General features: G+C 36.4%; 1 protein-coding gene across 15 annotated transcripts in view; it reads left to right on the plus strand.

The window, feature by feature from the left end:
* Window positions 1-21,790, plus strand: part of SLC44A5 (solute carrier family 44 member 5) — a 424,280-nt gene that overhangs the window by 108,954 nt on the left and 293,536 nt on the right. For 9 of the 15 annotated variants that reach the window (XM_073896502.1, XM_073896501.1, XM_073896500.1 and 6 more), the window contains one exon: window positions 19,347-19,423. The exons of the other annotated variants lie outside the window; for them this stretch is intronic. In XM_073896502.1, coding sequence (XP_073752603.1) covers window positions 19,411-19,423 — 13 coding nt within the window. In that variant the 5' untranslated portion in view covers window positions 19,347-19,410. Of the gene's footprint in view, window positions 1-19,346; window positions 19,424-21,790 lie in introns of those variants that run through there. 15 annotated transcript variants of the gene reach the window in all.

Genomic DNA, 21,790 nt, shown 5'->3' on the forward strand with positions numbered 1-21,790 from the left:
GGTCAATTGTAGATATGGAAATTCCCCTGGGGTTATTATGAGAGGAAGGTGAGGATTCACAAAATCCTCATAGCCAAACTAATAAGCTTCTGATAGTGCCTATTGATGCTTGAAAATAAAATTTGCTCTCAATCCTCCCACACCAGTGGACCACTTCAGCATAAAATTAGAATGCCTAATTTGAAATTAATTCTCCCCAGAGGAAAAACAGGTCTAATATTCTTGTAGAGGCCATCAGTACTTTTTTTGGTCTAGGATGAGTTGATTACAGTACTTCCCATGTTGCTCCTAGGTCAAGATTGATAACTGGCATATTACAACTTATAACAAGGAGCCAGCATGTATTTAGATAGTATTATGATGTCTTTGATGGCAAGAATCCTTAAATATAACTTTACACCGTTTAAATATGTAGAGACAAGGGGTATAAACCAGTCTCTTTTTTTTTTTATATATATATATTGTAGGGTACAGATTCTAAATTTGAGCAGTATAATTCAGATTTTTGCCTTATGTTCTCTATTACTAATCTGAATATTTTCGAATCAAGTTTTTCAAAGAGAGTTCTTATGATTTGGTTTGAAACAGAGTTGGAGGGTGGAGGACCACCCTGCCCTAGGCATGTGGGGTGGGTGTTTTTATGATAATTACCTGTGACCAACAAAGAATAACCAGCCCCTAAAAAGGAAGTAAGCCATTGAAGGTGTTATCAATGGAGATGTTAAAAGGATTTAAGTTCCTTGGTTAGCTCTCTATAAAAGACCAACCCTAAAGGCCCTTGTTGGCAAACGTGTAGGCACCACTCTCACTCTTGAGAGCTTTTTCTGTATCTTCACTTAATAAATTTACTCAAAAAAAAAAAAGAAAGAAAGAAGAAAGAAAGAAAGAAAGAAAGAAAGAAAGAAAGAAAGAAAGAAAGAAAGAAAGAAAGAAAGAAAAAGAAACAAAGCTGGAAATCATATGCTGTTTGTATAGTATACAGACATCTGTATGAAAACTGAAATGGTCAAATGCCTTGATAAATAATATAATGAAACTGTTATTATAGTTTCAGTTATTATATGGCATAGGATGATGAGTTCACATAAATATAACCATTTCTCTTACATTTGAAACAAAGACCATGACTCTGGCTTGTCCTGTTAGGGGGGACTTTAAAATTCCTTCAGACCCATATATACAACCATGCTCTAAATTATTTATATCTATATCTGTTTCTATATATAGATATGCTCTAAATAAAATATATACACACAATTCATCATACAGCATTTGTTCAATTATTCTTAACTAATCTTTTTGGCTAACATTTAAAATATTATATAAAAATATTTTTTCTAAATAGTATTAAAGATAGTATCTGAACTGGAAAGATAGTAGAACATTTCATTCAAGGTTTTGGAGTCCAGACTATATAGAACAGATAAAAGACTTCTTTTACAGAATGGTTTTTGAATAAGGCCCTTTCTTGTTCCAGTGTGCCATACTTACTTGTTTAAAAAATACTCATCTACAGTTATCATCATCATATACTTTTCTTCATTGGTAATGAGTTGGTAAGGCAATTGGTCCTATACTGTTAATGCAGTAAATTCTTAACTTAGTTTTACATCTCCAACAAAACCATCCCTGAGATTTTACTGTGAAACTATATCCAAAAATCCTTTTTTTCTCCTACCAAAACAAGGATTCTTTTATTTGCATACTTTTATAAAATGTTCTTTTTTTTAAATTTTTTTTTTAAGATTTTATTTATTGAGAGAGAGCATAAGTGGGGGGAGGAGCACAGGGAAACAGAGAGAGAAATTCTCAAGCAGACTCCAAGCAGACTCCACAGAACCCTGTGCTGGGCTCCATCTCATGACCTTGAGATCATGACCTGAGCTCAAATCAAGAGTTGCATGTTTAACCGCCTGAGCCACTCAGGTGCCCCCAAAATATTCTTATACAAAACTATACTGTGCTAAAGTACACTATCCTAATGATATTAAGATATATGTAATCTATATTTTAAATTCCATGGAATCCAATTATTATCTATCAAAGAGGAAAAAATAACAATTTTCAGTAGTTGAAAGGAACCCAAACTAAATAATCTCAAAACAGACAAAAATTGTAAAAATAAGATACAGTTATATTTGGAAAAACTTCATGGTGTTTAACTGTGAAGTATTTCTTGAGTTGTTTCACATCTTGAAGACTACTTTGATGTCATGATAGCTAGAACAAAGTGTAGGGGCAAAAAATAGACAACTAAGCAAAGTGGATGGTGTCATTTATTTGATAGGAAAGAAGTGTGGGGGAGGATACAGATCCTGAGTTGGCAAAAGGTAAAGATTAAGGGAAACTTTCATAAAGGTTAGAAGGACAAAAATTACAGCATTAGCAATTATTTTAAAAATCTATTTTATAAAAATAATTTAAAAACTTAGGCAAAAAATGGTGATATAATTTTTGGATTTATTTTTATTTTTAAGAATTGAAAACATTTTTTAGGGGCGCCTGGGTGGCTCAGTCATTAAGTGTCTGCCTTCGGCTCAGGTCATGATCCCAGGGTCCTGGGATCGAGCCCCGCATCTGGCTCCCGGCTCCTCGGGAAGCCTGCTTCTCCCTCTCCCACTCCTCCTGCTTGTGTTCTCTCTCTCGCTGTGTCTCTCTGTGTTAAATAAATAAATAAAATCCAAAAAAAAAAAAAAGAAAAGAAAACATTTTCTATAGAGGGGTGATAATGGAAGTGGGGCAAAGCAGAAAGAAAATATAAATAATGAATAATAAAAATTGGGAAATACTAGTCTAATATGACGAATATTTAAAGATCCTAAAGTTGTATTTGTTATTATGAAAAATATTATATTAATGTGGTTCTTGTTAAGAAGTAACCTGTATCTGCAAATAAAATTTTCTTGTTTCCCTTATTTCAGTGCAAGTCAGATTACAGCCATCACTGCATGGTACATTACAACAATAATAAGCAATAAATTTAAATTAACCATAGTATGACAGTAAATGATAACCTCAAACATTTTTGTTCACTGTGTTGAAAATGCCAAATCTTATTCTGCACACAGTAGAGATGGGGTCCTCAGGAAGTTGGAGGGATTTTGTGATATAAAATACTTAAGATTTAAAAGCATTTGATTTTCTGTTTTTAATTTTATTCAACCAAGGATCATAAGACTCTTTCAATGCTTTGTTTTCTAAGTGATTAATTAATTAAATATTTACTGATTACCTACAATATTGGAATATTGAGCCCTAAAGTATTGGATATTATAGGTGCTGAAGATATGGTAGTGAAAAATACCAAAGTCACTGTTCTTGTACTATTTACAGATTCTCCTGGGAAAAGAAAGACAATAAAATAAAATGACAAATGCATATAAAGTATGCCAATTTGCATTAAATACTATTAAGAAAAAAATTAATCAGGGTAAGAGTAATTTTTGGGGGGTAAAAGTAATTTGAATAAATTACCCTAGCATAACTTCACTGTAATAAAATATTTCTATTTTCACCTTTGCTATTGTCAAGAAATTTACTACTAATAAACTCTAATAGTATACTGTGAAACTCCATGTCTAATTATACATAATTGATTTCTCTACTTTTTCACATGTTACAAAGAACAGATCATGATTCTAGGAAATTTGGATCATGCAGAGAAAAGATTTCAGATAAAAGTGGAAAAAAAAAATTGCTCCATGAAAATAGAGACTGGCATCTTGCTTGTTGCCGGAAGCCACAATCAAATAGCTAGCAGAGTGTTTGAATTAGCCTCTGGGTGGATGTACAGGAGTCTTGAAATTGTTTTAATCAGAGGTGATTTTTAACCCTTTTAGAATCTTTTCATTAGGGGTAGCTAAACAGAAGTGAGCACATAACTAATTATCAACCTGGTTTAGGTTCTGGTCACTGAAAGTATACATCTAACATGTAACTAGGAGTGGAATTGCTGGGTCATGTGGTAACTCTATATTTACCTTTTTGAGGACTTTCAAAATGTTTTCCAAAATGGCTGCACCATTTTATAATCTTTTTTTCTAAATGTGAGGCTTGACCTCATGACTCTGAGATCAAGAGTTGCATGCTCTACCCACTGAGCCAGCCAGGCGCCCCCCCATTTTACATTCTTATCAGCAACGTATAAGGGTTCCAATTTCTCCGTATCCTCACTAGCTCTTGTTATTGTCTTTGATTTTAGCCGCCCAGGATGTGAAGTGATATCTCCTTGTGTTTTTGATTTACATTTCCCTAACGACTAATAGTGTTGAACACCTTTTCATGTGCTTATTGGCCATATGTGTATCTTGGATAAATATTTATTCAAGTATTTGTCCATTTTTTAAATTGGGCTGTCTTTTTATTGTAGAGTTGTAAAAAAGTATATATTCTGGATACAAATCCTTTATCAGATAAACGATTTGCAAATATTTTCTCCCGTTCTGTGGATTTCGTGTCACTTTTTTTTAATTGAAGTATCGTTGACCTACAGTGTCTTTTCACTTCCTTGATTGTATCATTTGCAGCACAAAAAACTAAATTTAGTTGAAGGACACCTGGGTGGCTCAGTTGTTAAGCAAGGACACTTGATTTTGGCTAGGGTCATGATCTCAGGGCCCTGAGATTGAGCCCCACGTCGGGCTTTGTGCTGGGCTTGAAGCCTGCTTAGGATTGTCCCCCTCTCCTTTTGCCTTTCCCTCTTGCTGCTCTCTCTCTCTCTCTAAAAAAAAGGGGGGGGCACCTGGTTAAGTGTCTGCCTCCGGCTCAGGTCATGATCCCAGGGTCCTGGGATCGAATCCCGCATCAGGCTTCTTGCTCAACAGGGAGCCTGCTTCTCCCTCTGCCTGCCACTCCCCCTGCTCCTGCTCTCTCTCTCTCTCTCTCTCTCTCACTCTGACAAATAAATAAATAAATAATCTTTAAAAAAATAGATGAAATCCAATTTACCTAGTTTCTCTTTTTTCGCTTGTGCTTTTGATTTCATGTAATAAACATTTGAATGTGTAGTCAGTAAGCACCTACTTTATGCTAGGCACTATACAAAGTGCTAAGGACGGGTGAGTCCAGGGATTGGCAGCTTCTCTGAAGTTACATCATAAATAATCATGAATAATTTCATTACATTTCAGAGGATGTTTTGTGATAAGGAGCTAAATGTTTATGAAAGTACTGTGATTTGAAGAGGCCTGATTAGGCCACTCAGTAGAAGTATAGATGGGAAATGAAATGAGGTAGTATTTTTAAGAGTACTAAGAAGATTCCCTTCCCTGTAGCATTGTGGCGGTGAGGTTTAACACTGGCCCTGGATGCGTCATTAAATCATTTATGTGTCATGTACTTTATCTAAATTAGTCATTTAATTTTCATTAGATCCCATGAACAACTTCTCCAATTCCTCACTCCATAGAATGTTTCCTCTACCATTTCCCTGCTGTTTCAGGAAGCTAATTCTTCCACAAGGACAGTTTCCCATGGAGCTTCCTGGAGTGGGTGCTGCTCATTCTCACAGGTTCCTTGTATCATAGATCCCAGAAATCTCATTTGAGTTGCAGGCTATCTGGAAATCACTCCCTGTCTCTTCTGTTAACTATAATTTACTGACATACTGGTTACTCTCTCTTGCCCATCAAGGCTTTAACATTTTGCCTACAGCTTTCCCCTCAAACTTGAGACTTACTATTTTTCTGCTAGGTGTCTTCATCTGTATATGGACCACTCATTTCTTCTTTATAACATCTAGTCATTTCCTACTGTTCATTAGATCAGATTCGTACTTCTCCATATAATACTCAGTGCTCCTAACTTAACTGTCCAACAGTATCATACCCAGTGCTTGGTGCTAACTGACCGTAAAAGCCAGTGTTATCTTTTCTGTGACCCAGATAACTCCTACAACCTGTGTGTGTTTCCAGCTTGTACTTTGGCTTATGTGATTCCTAGCATTTAGATTCATATTTTGATTTCTGATTCATATTTTGTCCATCATTTAAAAACCCTATTTCCGTCTGCTTTATTTTCCTTGACTGCCCATTATTTCCTATTACTCTTGTTTGAGCCAGACAATTAATACTTATTAGGAGCTATTTATTTATTCTGGTTTCTAATACTCTGTACAGTTCAATTTAACACTTTAAGAATAATACAGTCTTATTTCCTCAGGGTGTTGTGTTTGTAAGACTTCTTTTCAGTAGATAGCTGGCTTCTTGTGAGCAAGTCAGTGTCTACACATCTATCCCATGGTAGGTACTCTTGCCTGAATTGGCAGATGGTCAGTAAGCACTTAACATTTATATACTGACTCCCTGATCCCTTTGAGAACCTTGACTCTCTGTCAGTGAGATTATGAGTTTTAATTAATAATAATAATTCAATAAGTAATAATAATATAAGAAGAAGAAGAACAAGAAGAAGGAGAAAGGAGAAGGAGAGGTTGGAGGAAGATGAAAAGATGGAGGGAGAGAAGAAAGGGAAGAGAAGCTATTTTATTTTTTGTTGATTTTGGGGTAAAAATGTGTACTGGGATCACTCTGCACTATTCTTCCCTTTGGGTGAATTTGATTCCACGTGAATATGTGTTTCTCAGATCAGACAGTGTTGGTTTTATGATAGTGACTCAATATTGAGGTCTCAAGACCTACATCAAAATATCACAAAATTGTTGATCATAATAGAAGAAAATTATATACAGCTCATGTCCTATAGCTCTATATGAAAGTTTCAGGATTTTCTGAATATGATCTTTATTTTTGGGATTTTTCTGAATATGATCTTTATTTTGTTTTCTTTTTAAAAAGCGGCTAACCAACCAACAGTATTAAGGCAGCATTTATATATGAGTGTTTCCTTTTCTCCGAGTGGAATAGCAGATCAACAGTGTGCAACTGACATGCTCAGAGATGACAAAGGGCAGGAAACTGTGCCTGTTTTGAATACCCACTTCTATTGGTTTTAGTACAATGTAATTTCTGGGCTAGTTTCTGGGCAGCAATCTGAAATCTCCAACAGAAAGGAACTGATATGTCTCTGTAACCCACACACTTGATCTTTGGCAAAGTAATTTGAAAATTTGTTTTACATTTTATCAAATGTTAGAAGTTTTAGTTACCAAGTTTTTAAGATCTCTCAGGTGTAAACTCCACAGTGCTCTTATTACTTGAGGTTCTTGCTCAACTATCTTGCTGTTGTTACTTCCAAAGAAATATCAAAAATGAAAAATGTGAAGGTAACAGGAATCAGAATTAGAGGGACATTTGCTGTGCCAGTTACATACACCTACTATAGCATGTATCAAGCTGTCATTATTAGATTGTGATTTTTTTTTTTTTTGAGGGCAGGGACTATGCTTTATTTTATTTCTGAACCTAACACAATGCATGGCTCATAGTAGGTGCTTAGTAATAGATGTTTGCTGAATTTTTCCATATGTTTTTGGAGTGAGCTAATATATAATATATAAGCTTTAATAATTCAGACTGAAAAAGTGAATTCTTAATGTCTGACTCACTGACCAAATATTATATATTAATAGATTCATAAAAAGCAACACTCATATTTTATACTTGAAAAAATGCTTTTCACATCTACTGAATTCTTGAGCAAATGAATGACATCCATTCCAATTGAGCAGAATACTGGGTACTCACAGTGTACATAATAAATGTGTCCAGGCATGCTATCATAGTTAGAAATGAATACAGTGTTGCTTGGATTTCAGTCATTGTGGAAACATTTAAGCCTTCTAAACATGAACCATGTTCTTTCTCTTTCCTCATTAAAAAAATTCATTTTCTTAGATATGATGTTCTGCCTATCTTGCCTCTTCACACCCAGATTACTTGTAGAACTTTAACGCTTGTAAAAATTACCTGACAGAACATCAGAGAACTTTCTAGATATGAAACATTCAGGAACTGGTACTGTGTCACAGGGCAACACAAGAGGCAAAGCTATTGGGGGCACCCTTGGTGGCTCAGTCGGTTAAGCATCTGCCTTCAGCTCAGGTCATGATCCCAGTGTTCTGGGATCAAGTCCCATGTCGGGCTCCCTGCTCAGTGGAGAGTCGCTTCACCCTCTCCCTCTACCTGCCGCTCCCCCTGCTTGTGTTCTCTCTCTCTCTCAAATAAATACAATCTTAAAAATAAAAAAAAAAGAGGCAAAGTTATTGGATAGAAAATGTGCGAAGTTAAGCTGTAGTAGCTTTCCCAGTGGCCTCACCCAGCAAGCTTGGAGTGGCTGGAGGCCATTTCCCACCAATCCCCTCTATCATGTTCATTCCTTCCTTTCTCTTCTGCATTTTCCTTAATCATGCTTGCTCTCCCAAAAGATAAGAAAGTAATCTGTCACTTAACAAATACTTACATGTTCCCTGTAGCACTCAAAGTGTATCAAGTCCATGTGTCTCAGGATTAAATTTCTTCCCCTTGTTTGGCATATTAAGATGCCTTTTGGAAGAATTTATAGAAAACTTGATTCATATAGCATCATGGTTAATAGCCCAGGTTTGGGAAATAAATCAAGAGCAAATCTTGACTCCGCCTGTTAGTAATTGTGGCAGAAATTACTGGTTTGCTCCTCTGGCCTACATCTACAATCCTCTTCTGCCTAGCCACCTTCCAGTTAGGGGTGGCCCTGTGACATAATTCTGGCCAATTGCATATAAGCAAAAGCTTGCTGGGTGAGGCCACTGGGAAAGCTAGGAGCCTGAGCTAGTATCACTCTTTCTCCATCCTTTCTACCTGGAGTCCTGTGATGCGTGAAGGTGCAGCAGCTACTTTGTAACTATGAGGCAATTAATGTGTCACCCATGCTGGAGCAGAAAGACAGCCTTCTTATCTTTGGCCACATGGCTTAGCAGAGAAAACAAACCTGCATTGCCTACCTCCAGCCCTCTTGGTATTTTTTTTTTTTTAAGATTTTATTTATGTATCTGATAGAGGAGCGTGCGCACAAGCAGGGGGAGCAGCAGAGGGAGCGGGGAGCCCCATGTGGGGCTCGATCCCAGGACCCTGAGATCATGACCTGGGCTGGAGGCAGATGCTTAACCGACTGAGCCAGCCAGGCGCCCCCCGTTCTTGGTATTTTTGTTTGTATTTGTTTTTAGTAATAGCAGCAACCATTTCTTTCTAAGCCGTTGAAGTTGATTTTTCTGCTAGTCATAGTTGAACACATTCCTAATTCTGTGTCTTCAGTTTCCTCATTTATAACTTGGGGATATTAATACTACCTATGAAGTAGGATGAAGGATGAGCATGAAGTGAGAGACATAGCAAAGTGTCTGGCTCAGTGTAAACACTCGATAAGCATTAGCAAATGTCACTATTCCAACTTGAATATTTTTTCATTATATTTAGTGTTAGAAATGTATGCTGTAAATACAGATCATATGCTACTTGATATAGCTATAACATTCTATCTATCTCCTCTCCCAAGATTGTTTTTAGTGTTTTTTATCATAGTTTTGTTGAGATATAATTGACTACAGTAAACTGCACATATTTAAAGTAGTCAGTTTGATAAGTTTTGACATATATTACCTGTGAAACCAATATAAGGCATAGAAGTAGAACAGGATAGAGCATGATTCATTCTGCCTGGAAGGAGAGGGGTCAGAAAAGGTTTCAGACTGTCACCACCATTAAGATAATGAATATGTGCAATGACTTCATTTCCCTTTATAATCTCTCCATTCCATCAGTTCTCATCCCCCTGTCCCTAAGACCACCTCTCATCTGCTTCCTGTCACTAAAGATTAGTTTTCATTTTCTGGAGTTTTATATGAATGGAATCATACAGTATGTCATCTTTTTTGAGGAAGATGGGTCTGGCTTCTTTTCATTCAACATAGTTATTTTGAAATTCATCCATGTTTTTACATGTTCAATAGTTTTTAAAAAATTGTTGAATAATATTCCATTGTGTGGATATACAAACATTTGGTTTTCACCTGTTGTTGAGAAATTTGTAGTATTTTTTAAGCTGTTTTGATATGTTAAGCATCTTTCTCACAATACTTTGCTCATAAATCTAGTGGAACATATTCATAGTATATTAAACTAAGTTATTTCCATATATCCTCCACTAGGCTCGTGCTTACCCTTCAGGATTGGGGAACTGTGTCTTATTCCTCCCTGCTCTTCCAGCTTCTTGCATAGTGAGTGGTGTAGCTGCAAATTGGCAGTCCATATAAACAGCGTTCTTAGGTGAAGCCCAAATTTTTCTTCCCCCTCTACTGTCTCCATTATCACCACTTATTGATTTGTTCAAGTCAGAAACTTGAGAGATGTTTGTTTGCTATTTAAAAAAAAATCTTTGTTTAGGTATAAGTTATATACAATAATACTCATCCATTCTAAGTATACAGATCAGTGACTTTGAAAAATGTATAGACCTATATAACTATCAAACCATTTAATATAGAACATTTCATCTCCTCAAAAGGTTCACTTTTGTACCTTTGACTATATAAGACTGACTCAAATGGCCAGTCTCTTGCACTAACTCTTTGATCTAGGCAACCACTGATCTGATATCTATCAATATGAAATGTTTTTGTCTGATTTAAACTTTCATATAATTTAAATTATTCAGCATATACTCTTTTGGTTCATTTCTTTCACCCACTGTAATGTTTGTGAGGTTCAACCATATTGCATTGATTTGTCCTTTTAATTGGGGATGTTTAGTCCACTTACATTTACTATAATTATTGAAATAATTGGGTTTAATTATACTATATTGCTATGTTTTTTTCATTCTGTTTCTTCTGTGTTTTCTTCTTTTATGACTTCTTTGGGTTAATTGAATTTTTTTAAATGTCCCATTTTATTTCCTCTATTGGCTTCTTCGCTATACATTTTATTATTATTACTGTTATTATTTTAGAGGGCAGAGGGGCAGGGGGAGACAGAGAATCTTAAGCAGACTCCACGCCCAGTGCATGCCCGATGTGGTGCTCGATCTCACAACCATGAGGTCACAACCTGAGCCAAAATCAAGAGTCAGATGCTTAACCAACCACCCAGGCACCCTTATTATTTTTTAAATCCTTGTTTTAGGGCTTACAGTATGTATCCTTAACATGGTATAGTCTATTTAAAGGCAATATTCTACCTTTTCACATTTCCTACTTCCTTTTCACATATCCCACTTCTCATTTCACAAATATAAAATGTTAATTATTATTATTCCATTTATACCCTCTCGCAAATTCACTTTTTCATTTAAAACCACTCAAATGACTGTCGTTCATTCTTTTCTGTTACAAAATTTAAACTCTTAACATGGCTTATCAAATCCATTATGTTTTGGGCCTTGTCCATATCTCTAATGACTTTTGCTGCCACTTTACCTCCAGGAATACTGATTTTTCTTAAAATTCTTCAAACACAGCTTGCTGTTTCAAACCTCTGTGTCTTATATATATTGTTCCTTCTGTTTGGAATACCTATCCCCTTTTGCCATTGGAAGAATTTTTCTGAGGAATTGTATGCCTGTGAAACTTTTCCTGGCCCTTCCCTTTCCAGGCAGAATTAATCATTCTCTGCTCTGCTCTACTTCTGTGCCTTATGTATGCTTGTTCAGTTGCTTCTTGTGCACCACTTCAAATTTCCTTAGCTCTTTTATTCCAGCCCATGACTGCAGTGACAATTTCTGTGAAGATGCTGTCCATCTTCATGCAGGAACAGTCTGACAGTGCCCTGCTTCAGGCCTGTGCAGTTTTACCTCTCACTAGTCCCCCCCACCCACCTCCCCTAGCATCCCCCATGGATTCTTTACTTGATGTGAAGTAGCACGGGACACCTCTGGGATTTTGCTCAGTACTCATGCATGTGCAACCCAGGAGTGGTGGGGAGTTAATGCCCTGGGGGAACAACCTTGACTAGTGGAGAGCAGAGTAATGTATAAATGCTGTCCCCCCAAACCCTGCCCAGTAGGTTATCAGGGTGTTCTATAAGACTGAGTATCCAGCCATCTGTATGGGTAGCTAGTCAACTCAATAATGAATCTTTTTCTGACTCTCCTTCCTTCTCTGGTTTGTTCCCTCTTTCCTAACTCTTATTCCCTGAATCACACTCCTTTGTCTTAGGCTCTGTATTCTGGGGAACCCAGGCTGAGAAAATACAATTATTACTTGTAGAACACTGTATTGTATTTATTTAAATGTCTGTTGCTTCCTCTAGACCAGTGACTTTTTAAACATCTCAGAGCAGTAATATCTTATATCAACCCCCAAAACACAGAACTGGTAAACGGAGAGCAATTCTGGTTGAAATTAGAATGGAACAGAGGCTTTGAAAAACAAACAAACAAACAAACAAAAATGTACTAATTAAGCTGTGAACTTCATGATTTAGAGAATATGTCTTTTTTTTTATTTTTTATTTTTTTTAAAGATTTTTGTTTATTTATTTGACAGAGAGAGACACAGTGAGAGAGGGAACACAAGCCGGGGGAGTGGGAGAGGGAGAAGCAGGCTTCCGGTGGAGCAGAGAGCCCGATGCGGGGCTTGATCCCAGGACCCTGGGATCATGACCTGAGCTGAAGGCAGACTCTTAACGACTGAGCCACCCAGGCGCCCCATAGAGAATATGTCTTATTAATCTTTGACTCCTAAGAACCTGGTATACTGGCTGGTCCCCAGCAGGTAGTCAATAATGTTTGTTAAATTAAAATTAAATTGAACTGAGGGGAACTGACGTCTAGAAAATATGATTTTATTTGGGCTACAGTGACTATGGATAAGAGAAGAAAGAAAACAGAAATATAGTTCTAATACTTTTCCTGGAAACATGGGGTTTATTAGAAAAGACAATAAAACTTCTTCTGCAAGCATGTTTTCTCATTCTTGACTTGGTATGCTAATTTTCATATTGTTGTCCTGTTTTTTTTTTTGTTTGTTTTTTTGCTATATACCAGCAGTAATAGATTTAAATTGAGTTTTAAAAATCCCCTACATATATATACAATGGAATATTACTCAGCAGAAAGGATGAATACCTACCATTTACATAGATGTGGTTGGAACTGGAGGGGATTATGCTAAGTGAAATAAGTCAATCAGAGAAAGACAGTTTCACTCATATGTGGAATGTAAGAAATAATGCATAAGATCATAGGGGAAGGGAGGGAAAAGTGAATTGGAAGATATCAGAGAGGGAGACAAACCATAAGAGACTCTTGACTCTGGGAAAAACTGAGGGTTACGGAAGGGGAGGTGGGTGGGGGGGGGGGATTGGGTTACTGGGCGATGGGCATTAAGGAGGGCATGTGGTGTGATGAGCACAGGGTGCTATACACAAATGATGAATCACTGAACACTACATCAGAAACTAATGATGTACTATATGTTGGCTAATTGAATCTAAATAAAAAAAATCCCCTACATTCTTTAAATTGTTTATTAACAAAAGTGAAAGGGATGGGAAAGTTATTTATAATTACTTCACAGTCACAAATGTGGAACAGGTGAGATAGAGAGCTAAAGATAATTTCTAGAAAGTAAATATGCCACTACAAAATCGAAGAGTTGGAAGCTCCTCTTACATCCTGTTATTATAATCAATACTGAATTGTGTCATTTCTTAAAAGTGACAGAAACTACAGAAGGATAGCTATCGTGAGCAAGGTTTTCTTGGAATTCTGAGATGGGGAAAAAAACCCAAATGAAAAAAGCTGCTCAGGAAATTTATGCATTAAAAAAGTATATTTTTAAAGTATACTTCTGTATGTAATTTGTATAAAGTATTTTGCTTATTGACTGATCCGTCAATCCACTCCCTCGCTCACTCACCCATCATAATGGTATTGAGGTTGGCACACAGAAAGCCTACATGAGAATCTGTTCTTTACTAACAGTCAATGGATTTTTTGTCAATAATTTTTCTTTAAACAAGAACTTTAAACTTTTATGGGTAATTAGTGCCTGATTTCTGTCTTCTTTATTGTAAAAAATGGGCATATTTATCAGATTTTTGAACAAAATATAGTCTTAACATCCATCCATCCAATATTGACATAAATGCAATCACACCTACTTTGTGCTCAGTGCTGAGGATTCAGTAGTGAATATAGTTTATGAATATTAGACATGGCACAGTTACTGATTAATGAGACACAGTCATATATATAGAGACTAAGTGACTTGCCCAAGATAACAGAGCGTGTGAGTAAATTATTCCTCAGAATATATAAGATTATTTTCAGATACTGCTTTTATTGGCATTAAGCCTCCAAGCATTACCGAGTGATAAACTATGAAAACAGCCAGTTGCAAAAGTAGTTACACAAATAAGAAAACACAAAAAAGGAAATTAGAAGGGGGAGACTTAGGAATAGTTTGGGATGAAGTGGGAAAAAAAATTTGGTTTCATTTCAGTTCATCTGGAAGTTTTTCAAACTTGGATTTTACCCCCTACTGGATTGCATATGTTTTGCATATAAAAAATATGTAATATATTGCATATAAAAAATAAAAACATAGGGGTGCCTGGGTGGCTCAGTCATTAAGCGTCTGCCTTCAGCTTGGGTCATGATCCCAGGGTCCTGGGATCGAGCCCCACATTGGGCTCCCTGCTCCGCGGGAAGCCTGCTTCTCCCTCTCCCACTCCCCCTGCTTGTGTTCCCTCTCTTGCTGTTTCTCTCTCTGTCAGATAAATAAATACAATCTTTAAAAATAAATAAATAAAAACATAATGTTTATTGAGAACCTAACATGTGCCAGACACTTTAATACATATTAACTCATTGAATATTTACCAGTACTCTGTGAAATATTGTATTCTTAAATCTGGATGGCTGTTTCAGCCTGGTGTTACAGTGTAATTGTCGGAGTGACTGTCATTGCCCAGAGTCTGACACACAGCTTTCAGGTTCTGAAACTGGGTTATTATGTGGTCACCCAGAGGTTAATAGGCCCAAGCAAATTGATTCCTTCTAGCTAAACTTACAAGGGTCTGATTATAAACCAGAACATCAATTTACAAGTCTCTATGAAGAAATTAACTGCCAAGTAGTCTAGAATACTCATGTCAGTTTGTCAGCACATTTTATTTCCCATGGGAAAGGAAGCTTGGAAAATAAAATTAAGGACAGGAAGATGCCAAGGAAGAATAAAATTAGAAGAAAATTCATTGGGTGCTTTTAATAAGGAAATTGTTATGCCATTATTTGAGCCTAGTGTGCCTTCTCCACCATAGGACTGTACTTGTCTGGCTAAGGGATCTGAATATGGTTTTCAGTCAGTCAGGTCCCCTCTCAATATGTCTCCAAAAATGGCCAATTATAGCCTCAGCTGCAGCAAGACAGAGCAGATTGGGAGAGTCTGAGATTGTTCAAAACCAGAGCGGGCCAAGCTTCTGCAGGGGCTAGAAGGAGGAAAAGAGAGGCAGCATACGGAATAAGTATAGTAGTCAGGACAAAGATTATAACAATAATAGTAATCTCTAACAATGATTGAAGATTTATTATGTGTTAGAAATTGTGCTAAGAACTTTATATCAATTACATAATTTAATTCTCAGAACAACCATCTAAGGTAAATACCATTAGTATTCCTGTTTTATAGATGAAGAAACTGAAGTCTAGAAAAGTTAAAGTAATATACTAGAAAGTAAACATTTCTTAACATAGGGTAGTCCAGATGGGCTTGGGGACATCTCAGGGTTACCAGGTCCAAAGTTGAGGTCTTGATTTCTTCTTAAAACGTGTTCATCCTCTAGGTCTCATGCTTCTGAATACTTCTAGGTCCCTCTCTCCCTTCTTCCTGTCTTCCCTGCCTCCCTCTCTCCACCTTGGTTCCTGACATCAGCGAATCCTGTCAATTTTACTTCTAAAATATGCAGTGGATCTTTCCCCTTTCCACCATTGCTACTGTCACTGTTCTAGTGCAGTTATGGAAACCACTGGTCTACTTTCTGTTTCTATGAATTTGCCTATTCTAGACTTTCATATAAATAGGATTGTACATTTATGACCTTTTGTGTCTGGCTTCTTTCACTAGGCATAATGTTTTCAAGGTTCATCCATGATGTAACATGTATTGGTGCTTCATTTTTTATGGCTGAATAATATTCCCTTGTATGGATATATTATATATTGTTTATTCATTCATTTTTGATGGACATTTAGGTTGCTTCCACTTTGTTGACTATTATGAAAAATGGTGCTATGGATGTTTGTGTCCATGTTTCTGTTTGAAAGCCTGTTTTCAACTTGCCAGAGTAATCTTTTAAAAATGAAAATCATGTGGTTTTCCTACTTAGAAGCCTTCAATAGCTTCTCATTAGAATTATATTATAATCTAAAGTCCTTTCCATGGCCCACAAGGGTTTGCATGATCTCCCTCTCCTTTCTCAGGTAAGCATTTCTCCTCTTCCCTCAATATTCCAGCCCCACTGGCTTCCATTTAGCTCCTCCAACTCCCTAAGCTTTTTAGGGTATTCACACTTGTTGTACTTTGGCCTGAAATGCTCTTTCCAGTGCTTTTCATGGCTAGTACTCTTTCATCCTTCAAATCTTCATCCTCAATGTTAATTTCTCAGAGACACTTTCTCTGATTAAACACCATTATTTCCTTTTGTTTCCTTATACTTTTTATACCTTGTAATTACATGCTTGTTTCTTTGTGAACCCTCTTACTGTTTGTTGCCCTCAGAGGAATACAGTTCCTTAAGTTCAGGAGTTAAAGTACACCCTTTTATTTTAAAGCACTACTGTCTGCACATGTGTTTAGCAAAATACTTGACATAGAAGAGGTACTTCATAAATGTTTGTTGAATAAATGCGAAAGATCACAGGTGTTGGATGTGAGATAGAGTAATTCAACATGTAGTGGCAGAATTATATGAACAAGAAGGAAGAGCAAGATGCTGGAGAATTTTCATTTACACTGATATTTAAAGATCTAGGCAGGGGGTTGGTCAACAGATAGGGAAGGACAACTGTTGGTTCAAGATGGGGAAATTTGGTCAAGAAGTCAAGAGCCGAACCTCTGAATCTAAAGTAAAAGTTAAGAAAAGAGAGCATGTTTAATTTGATGTCAATTCTAGAGAGGCTGGCTAAATTTCACCTGTCTAAAATCAGGATTGCTTCTAGAAACCAGGCTGGGACTAAGATTGCAGCCATAGCTTTTGGGAGGGGAAGGATGCAAAAGATGGGGAACATGGCAGGGCTTGACAAACCCATTATAGAACTATGAATGAGCTTTTCATTGTTTAGTTGCTTAATAGTAAACACATTTTAAAAGATTATTGAATTTCAGAGAGTTAACATCCTAAGCATTTTTTTTTCCCACTGAGGTTATTGAATCAATCCATTTTCTGAGGGTTACATTTTGATTCTTGTCTGAACACAAAATTGAACTAGTGGAATAGAAGGTTCCTGGTCCTTAAATTATAGTATTGGGCCAAGTCTTCCTTATTCTCCACCGTGTGATGAATGAAACGTGATAAAAATGAGAATTAGTTTGTATAAACCAGAGATATATTAACAAGAATCTTGGATAGGAGTTAGACATTTTCCAGGACTAATTAGGTAGCACTGTCATGAGGCAGGGTTAGTCTTGGATTATAATTAGAAGTTTGAAGCAAGACTTAGAAATTTCAAACAAAGTTTTATGAAGTAGGAAAAGGGTTAAATGGAGCAATATGAAATGTCAGTTCTGGGCTTCTTAACATGTAACATTGAGACTGTAAAATTTTTAAAAATGTGATAACATTTAAAAAAATAAACTTAAAAATAACTTGAAATGTCTTGAATTTGGACATACTTATGGGAATACAAATATGAATCAAGGAGAACTTTAAGAGAAAGGAATGGCTACATCAACTAATAGACATAGAAGGAATAATGGAAGCAGAAAAAAATCACTATTTTGGAACCACTGTGGAAACAATTGACTCAGAAGAATAATCAATGGATGATAAAAGTCTGAAGAAGAATGGCATATATATATATATATATATATATATATATATATGTAATATATATAAAATATATAATATAAGTAATCAGAATACCTCTGCAGAGATTACTTAATTGCAAAGTGAGAAATGGTAGTCTATAGAGGGGAAACCTGACTGACACCACCTTACAGGGTGCTCGAAGTTGGTATCACCTGTGACAGAAACACTGAGATTTGATTCCTGATGTGATGCACTGAGAAAGTTAAAACATGGTTTATGTAGTAGTCTTGCCCAAAATGCATAACCGGAATCTAATCATGTGGAAACATGGATTAGACAGATCCAAAGGCATATTCTTCAAAATAACTACTCTGGTACTTCTGGAAAATTGTCATGAAAAGAAAAGTGTGAAGAATTGTTCCAGATAAAGGGGACTAACAAGATATGCCAACTACATGTAATGTGTGATCTTGGATCTGGATGAGAGAAAAATTATGTAAAGGACATTATTGAGACAATTGGAGAAAAATGACCATATGTGAGATAAAAATGGTATATAGATCTTGTCAAAATATACATAGAAGATTTTGATAATTATACTATAGTATAATGGAAGATATTAACAGTAGCAGAAGCTGGGTGAAGAGTATATAGAACTGTCTGTACTATTTTTGCATCTTTTCTGTAAGTCTAAAATTATTTCAAAATAAAAAGTTAAGAGACATACATAGAAAAAGGACAGACAGGAAAAATGACCAAATTTTAGTAGTGATTTCTACCTGGTAAAATTAGCTTTTCCCTTTCATTAAAAAATGCTTTTTTGTAACAAGTTTTCACGGTGAGTTATGTGTTGTATGATCATTAATATTGTTTGTATATTATTATATTAATAATATAATCATTATATATTATATATTATATATTATATTAATATAATCATTAATATTAATTAATATTAATATACAACATAATAATGTTGTATAATCAATAGCCTAAAATTAGGGAAAGAAAAACTAAACTCAAAATAAAAATGCCACCTACTACAACCAATTTGTTGACCAGCATGGCAGCTAAACATAAAAACATAAATGGGAGTGTTGAAAAAAAGGTGCATAAAAGTGGAAGACAGGATAGAGAAATCAACTGGTTAGGGATGTGTCTTACAGGTGGCTGGGAAGTGTGAGAGTAGCTAACAAAAATAAGGACTGAGATTTATGAGGCTGTGGCAGGGAGAATTTTATTTCAGCAGTAACGAGGAGAACACAGTTTCCTTCAAAGAGAGTAGATACCTGCAGTATTTTATGTGTTAGAAGAGAATTAGGCTAATTCTCCAGGTTTTTAGGGAGTGTAAATTATGGTTGTGAGAGTATTCTCCAAATGTAGGTTTTTTAATAAGTTAAAACCACTTGCTTTAGATAATTATCTTCATACTTGTTTTTATCACAGACTCCTTTCTAAGCAACTCAACTTTGCAGTGCTTCAGGCATCCTCCTGAAGAGACAGCCTCTTAATGAGTGACGAAGGTAATCACCTACTCCAATTAAGTCCTTCTTGCTCGGGACTTTTGTGTAACATGTTATTTGTCCAGTATTTAATAAGGACAATAGAGAAATGAATGTACACTGTGGTGTCATTAGGGGCCTCACCTGAAAAACCGCAGCATGTTAGACATTTCGGTTCTCCATCTTTTCCTATCTCAAGACCTCTGAGACGCAGGACACCCTCTCCTCTGTGCCTGGGGCCTCCTGATAGCAGGGATTCTGGGGCAGATGTGGGGAGCAGGGGCTAGGTAGTTTGTAAAAGCAAGATCCCCAGGCATATTCAAGTCACTTCTGAAACGGCTCCCTTTTTCCTGTGTCGTTGCCCCTACCTGAAGAGTTATGGCTAGAATCAGAATCGTTAACCTTTACTTTAGAGGATTATTATTTTCAGCTCCCTTGCTCATATTGTGACACAGCTAGAGCTTGCTCCTTAGAGAAGCAACACACTGTCACTTGTTCCTTGGAGAGGGACCATCGGGCTCCACTTCAATTTTTAACCCTGATTCCTACTATTTCTATCTCCATAGTTAAGTTTTAAGCCCCTGGCAGGCACAGACCAGGTCTTATCCAACTTTTTTACCCTCTTCAGGCCTAGTCTTTTACTTTTGAAAAGGTAGTTACTTAGTAAATGTTTATTGAAAATGAATACTGTTTTCCTTAAGGACACATTTTATTCCTTCATGAAGGAAAATCTATTCCTAGCTATGAAAAAAAAGTAAAATGTTGCCTGAGTACAAATTAAAATGGAAGATCTAGAATGTGTAGCTTAAAGGTAAGCCACAGCTTTGATATTTGGCTGAGTATTTTGGAAAGATCAAAAGGGTTATTAAAAATAAGATCTAAAGATCTAACAAGATGCTTAAAAAGGGCCCAAGAATGTGTCTAAATCTATATAGGTTCCTGAAGGCTGTAAATGCGTTGTAGTATGTGGCTGGCCACCGACAGGAACCTCTGCTCCCATGAACCTGTTCCTGGGGATTGTGCATCCAGAGACTCTGCCCTGTGAGTGGGGATTATAGTTGTTCCTCAAGTTTGAGAACTGGGGAATAGCCAAGTCACAGGACATTTTCTTTTATGCAGACATACAGTGGTCCTAACATACTCGTGTCTGGGGCAGATAACTTTTGTCTTTTAGGCCAGTTTGCTCATCTGTAAAAGAGAATAACAGTAATTATCTTACAGACCAAGGTCTGTGAGATTAAATTGGCGCAGGGCCTGAGAGGTAGTATGTATATGCTGAAGAAATGGTGGTGGTTATGATTGTTCACAAATTTTAAATCAGAAGTGTGTTGCAAATGGTTGAGTGTGGTTGAAATAGAACTACTAGGGCTATATTTTTCTTCAGCTACATTGTAGTTTAAATTAGTTTATGTGAGCCAAGAGCAAAGCATTGCTACCATGTCTAACAATGCTTTAAGGAAAATAATTTCTCAGAGCTATACGATTGGCATGCTCCTGGACTCCTAGAGCCATGATGCACTTGTACTTTGAGTGTTGCCTAGTTCTTTACCACATTGCTCATTTAATATTTATCTCTCTTCTCTGAATATTGGCTACTGATAATCTAGAAGAGACATCACAACTTCCACCATCAGAAAGAAACCATTTCTTCATTCACCATAACACTCACTTTTTTCACTTCCATTAATCGATGCTTCTGTTGGCCTCCATTGGATGTCAAGTAGCCTCCAGGCCTTAGATTGTAAATTAATAAATGACTTTCTCTATAGCATTTGTAAGTCAAACTCCTTGGGCTTGAGTCATTACTCAGCTCACTCTGTAAGGACATTTACTTTTTATTTTTTAATCCCATTTTGGGGGAAGTTTTAACATGTAATAAATGAAAAAAACAAACAAACTATGATGATTAGAAATCTGTAGCAAAAGTCATAGGAAATAGCACAGATCCTGGCAAGAACTTGTCCGTTCAGAGGACAAACACGTGTACTCTTGTTAAAGTAGAGCAGAGACGCTGCAGGATCACCACCACCACCCCCATCAGTACAAAATATTCCATAAACAAAATTACCTGTGAAACTGTGCTAGGTGTCATAATAAGAGAAGCACATCAAGAACAATGACCAAGAATTACTTACACAGAATTGACAGATGTGAAACAAATATCTCTATATGGGCACTCTAGTTTTTATGATATACAAGTAAGGTACAAATGAAATTTTGGCATGTCACAAAGGCTAATTAGGTGACTGAAGTTGAGATTAGAGATAAACTTTAAGACTTTTGTGTTTGTCAGGTTGATCTATATCAGTGACGATGTGACTTTGTTCTTTTGAGTTTGTCAGGGGATAGGGCATTTCAGTTTTGGTGGCCTCCCGGACAGGACATCAG

This window comes from Callorhinus ursinus, unplaced genomic scaffold (genome assembly GCF_003265705.2).
Source record: "Callorhinus ursinus isolate GAN/ISIS: 27379988/994484 unplaced genomic scaffold, GSC_fseal_2.0 scaffold9, whole genome shotgun sequence".
Taxonomy (NCBI): Eukaryota; Metazoa; Chordata; class Mammalia; order Carnivora; family Otariidae; genus Callorhinus; species Callorhinus ursinus.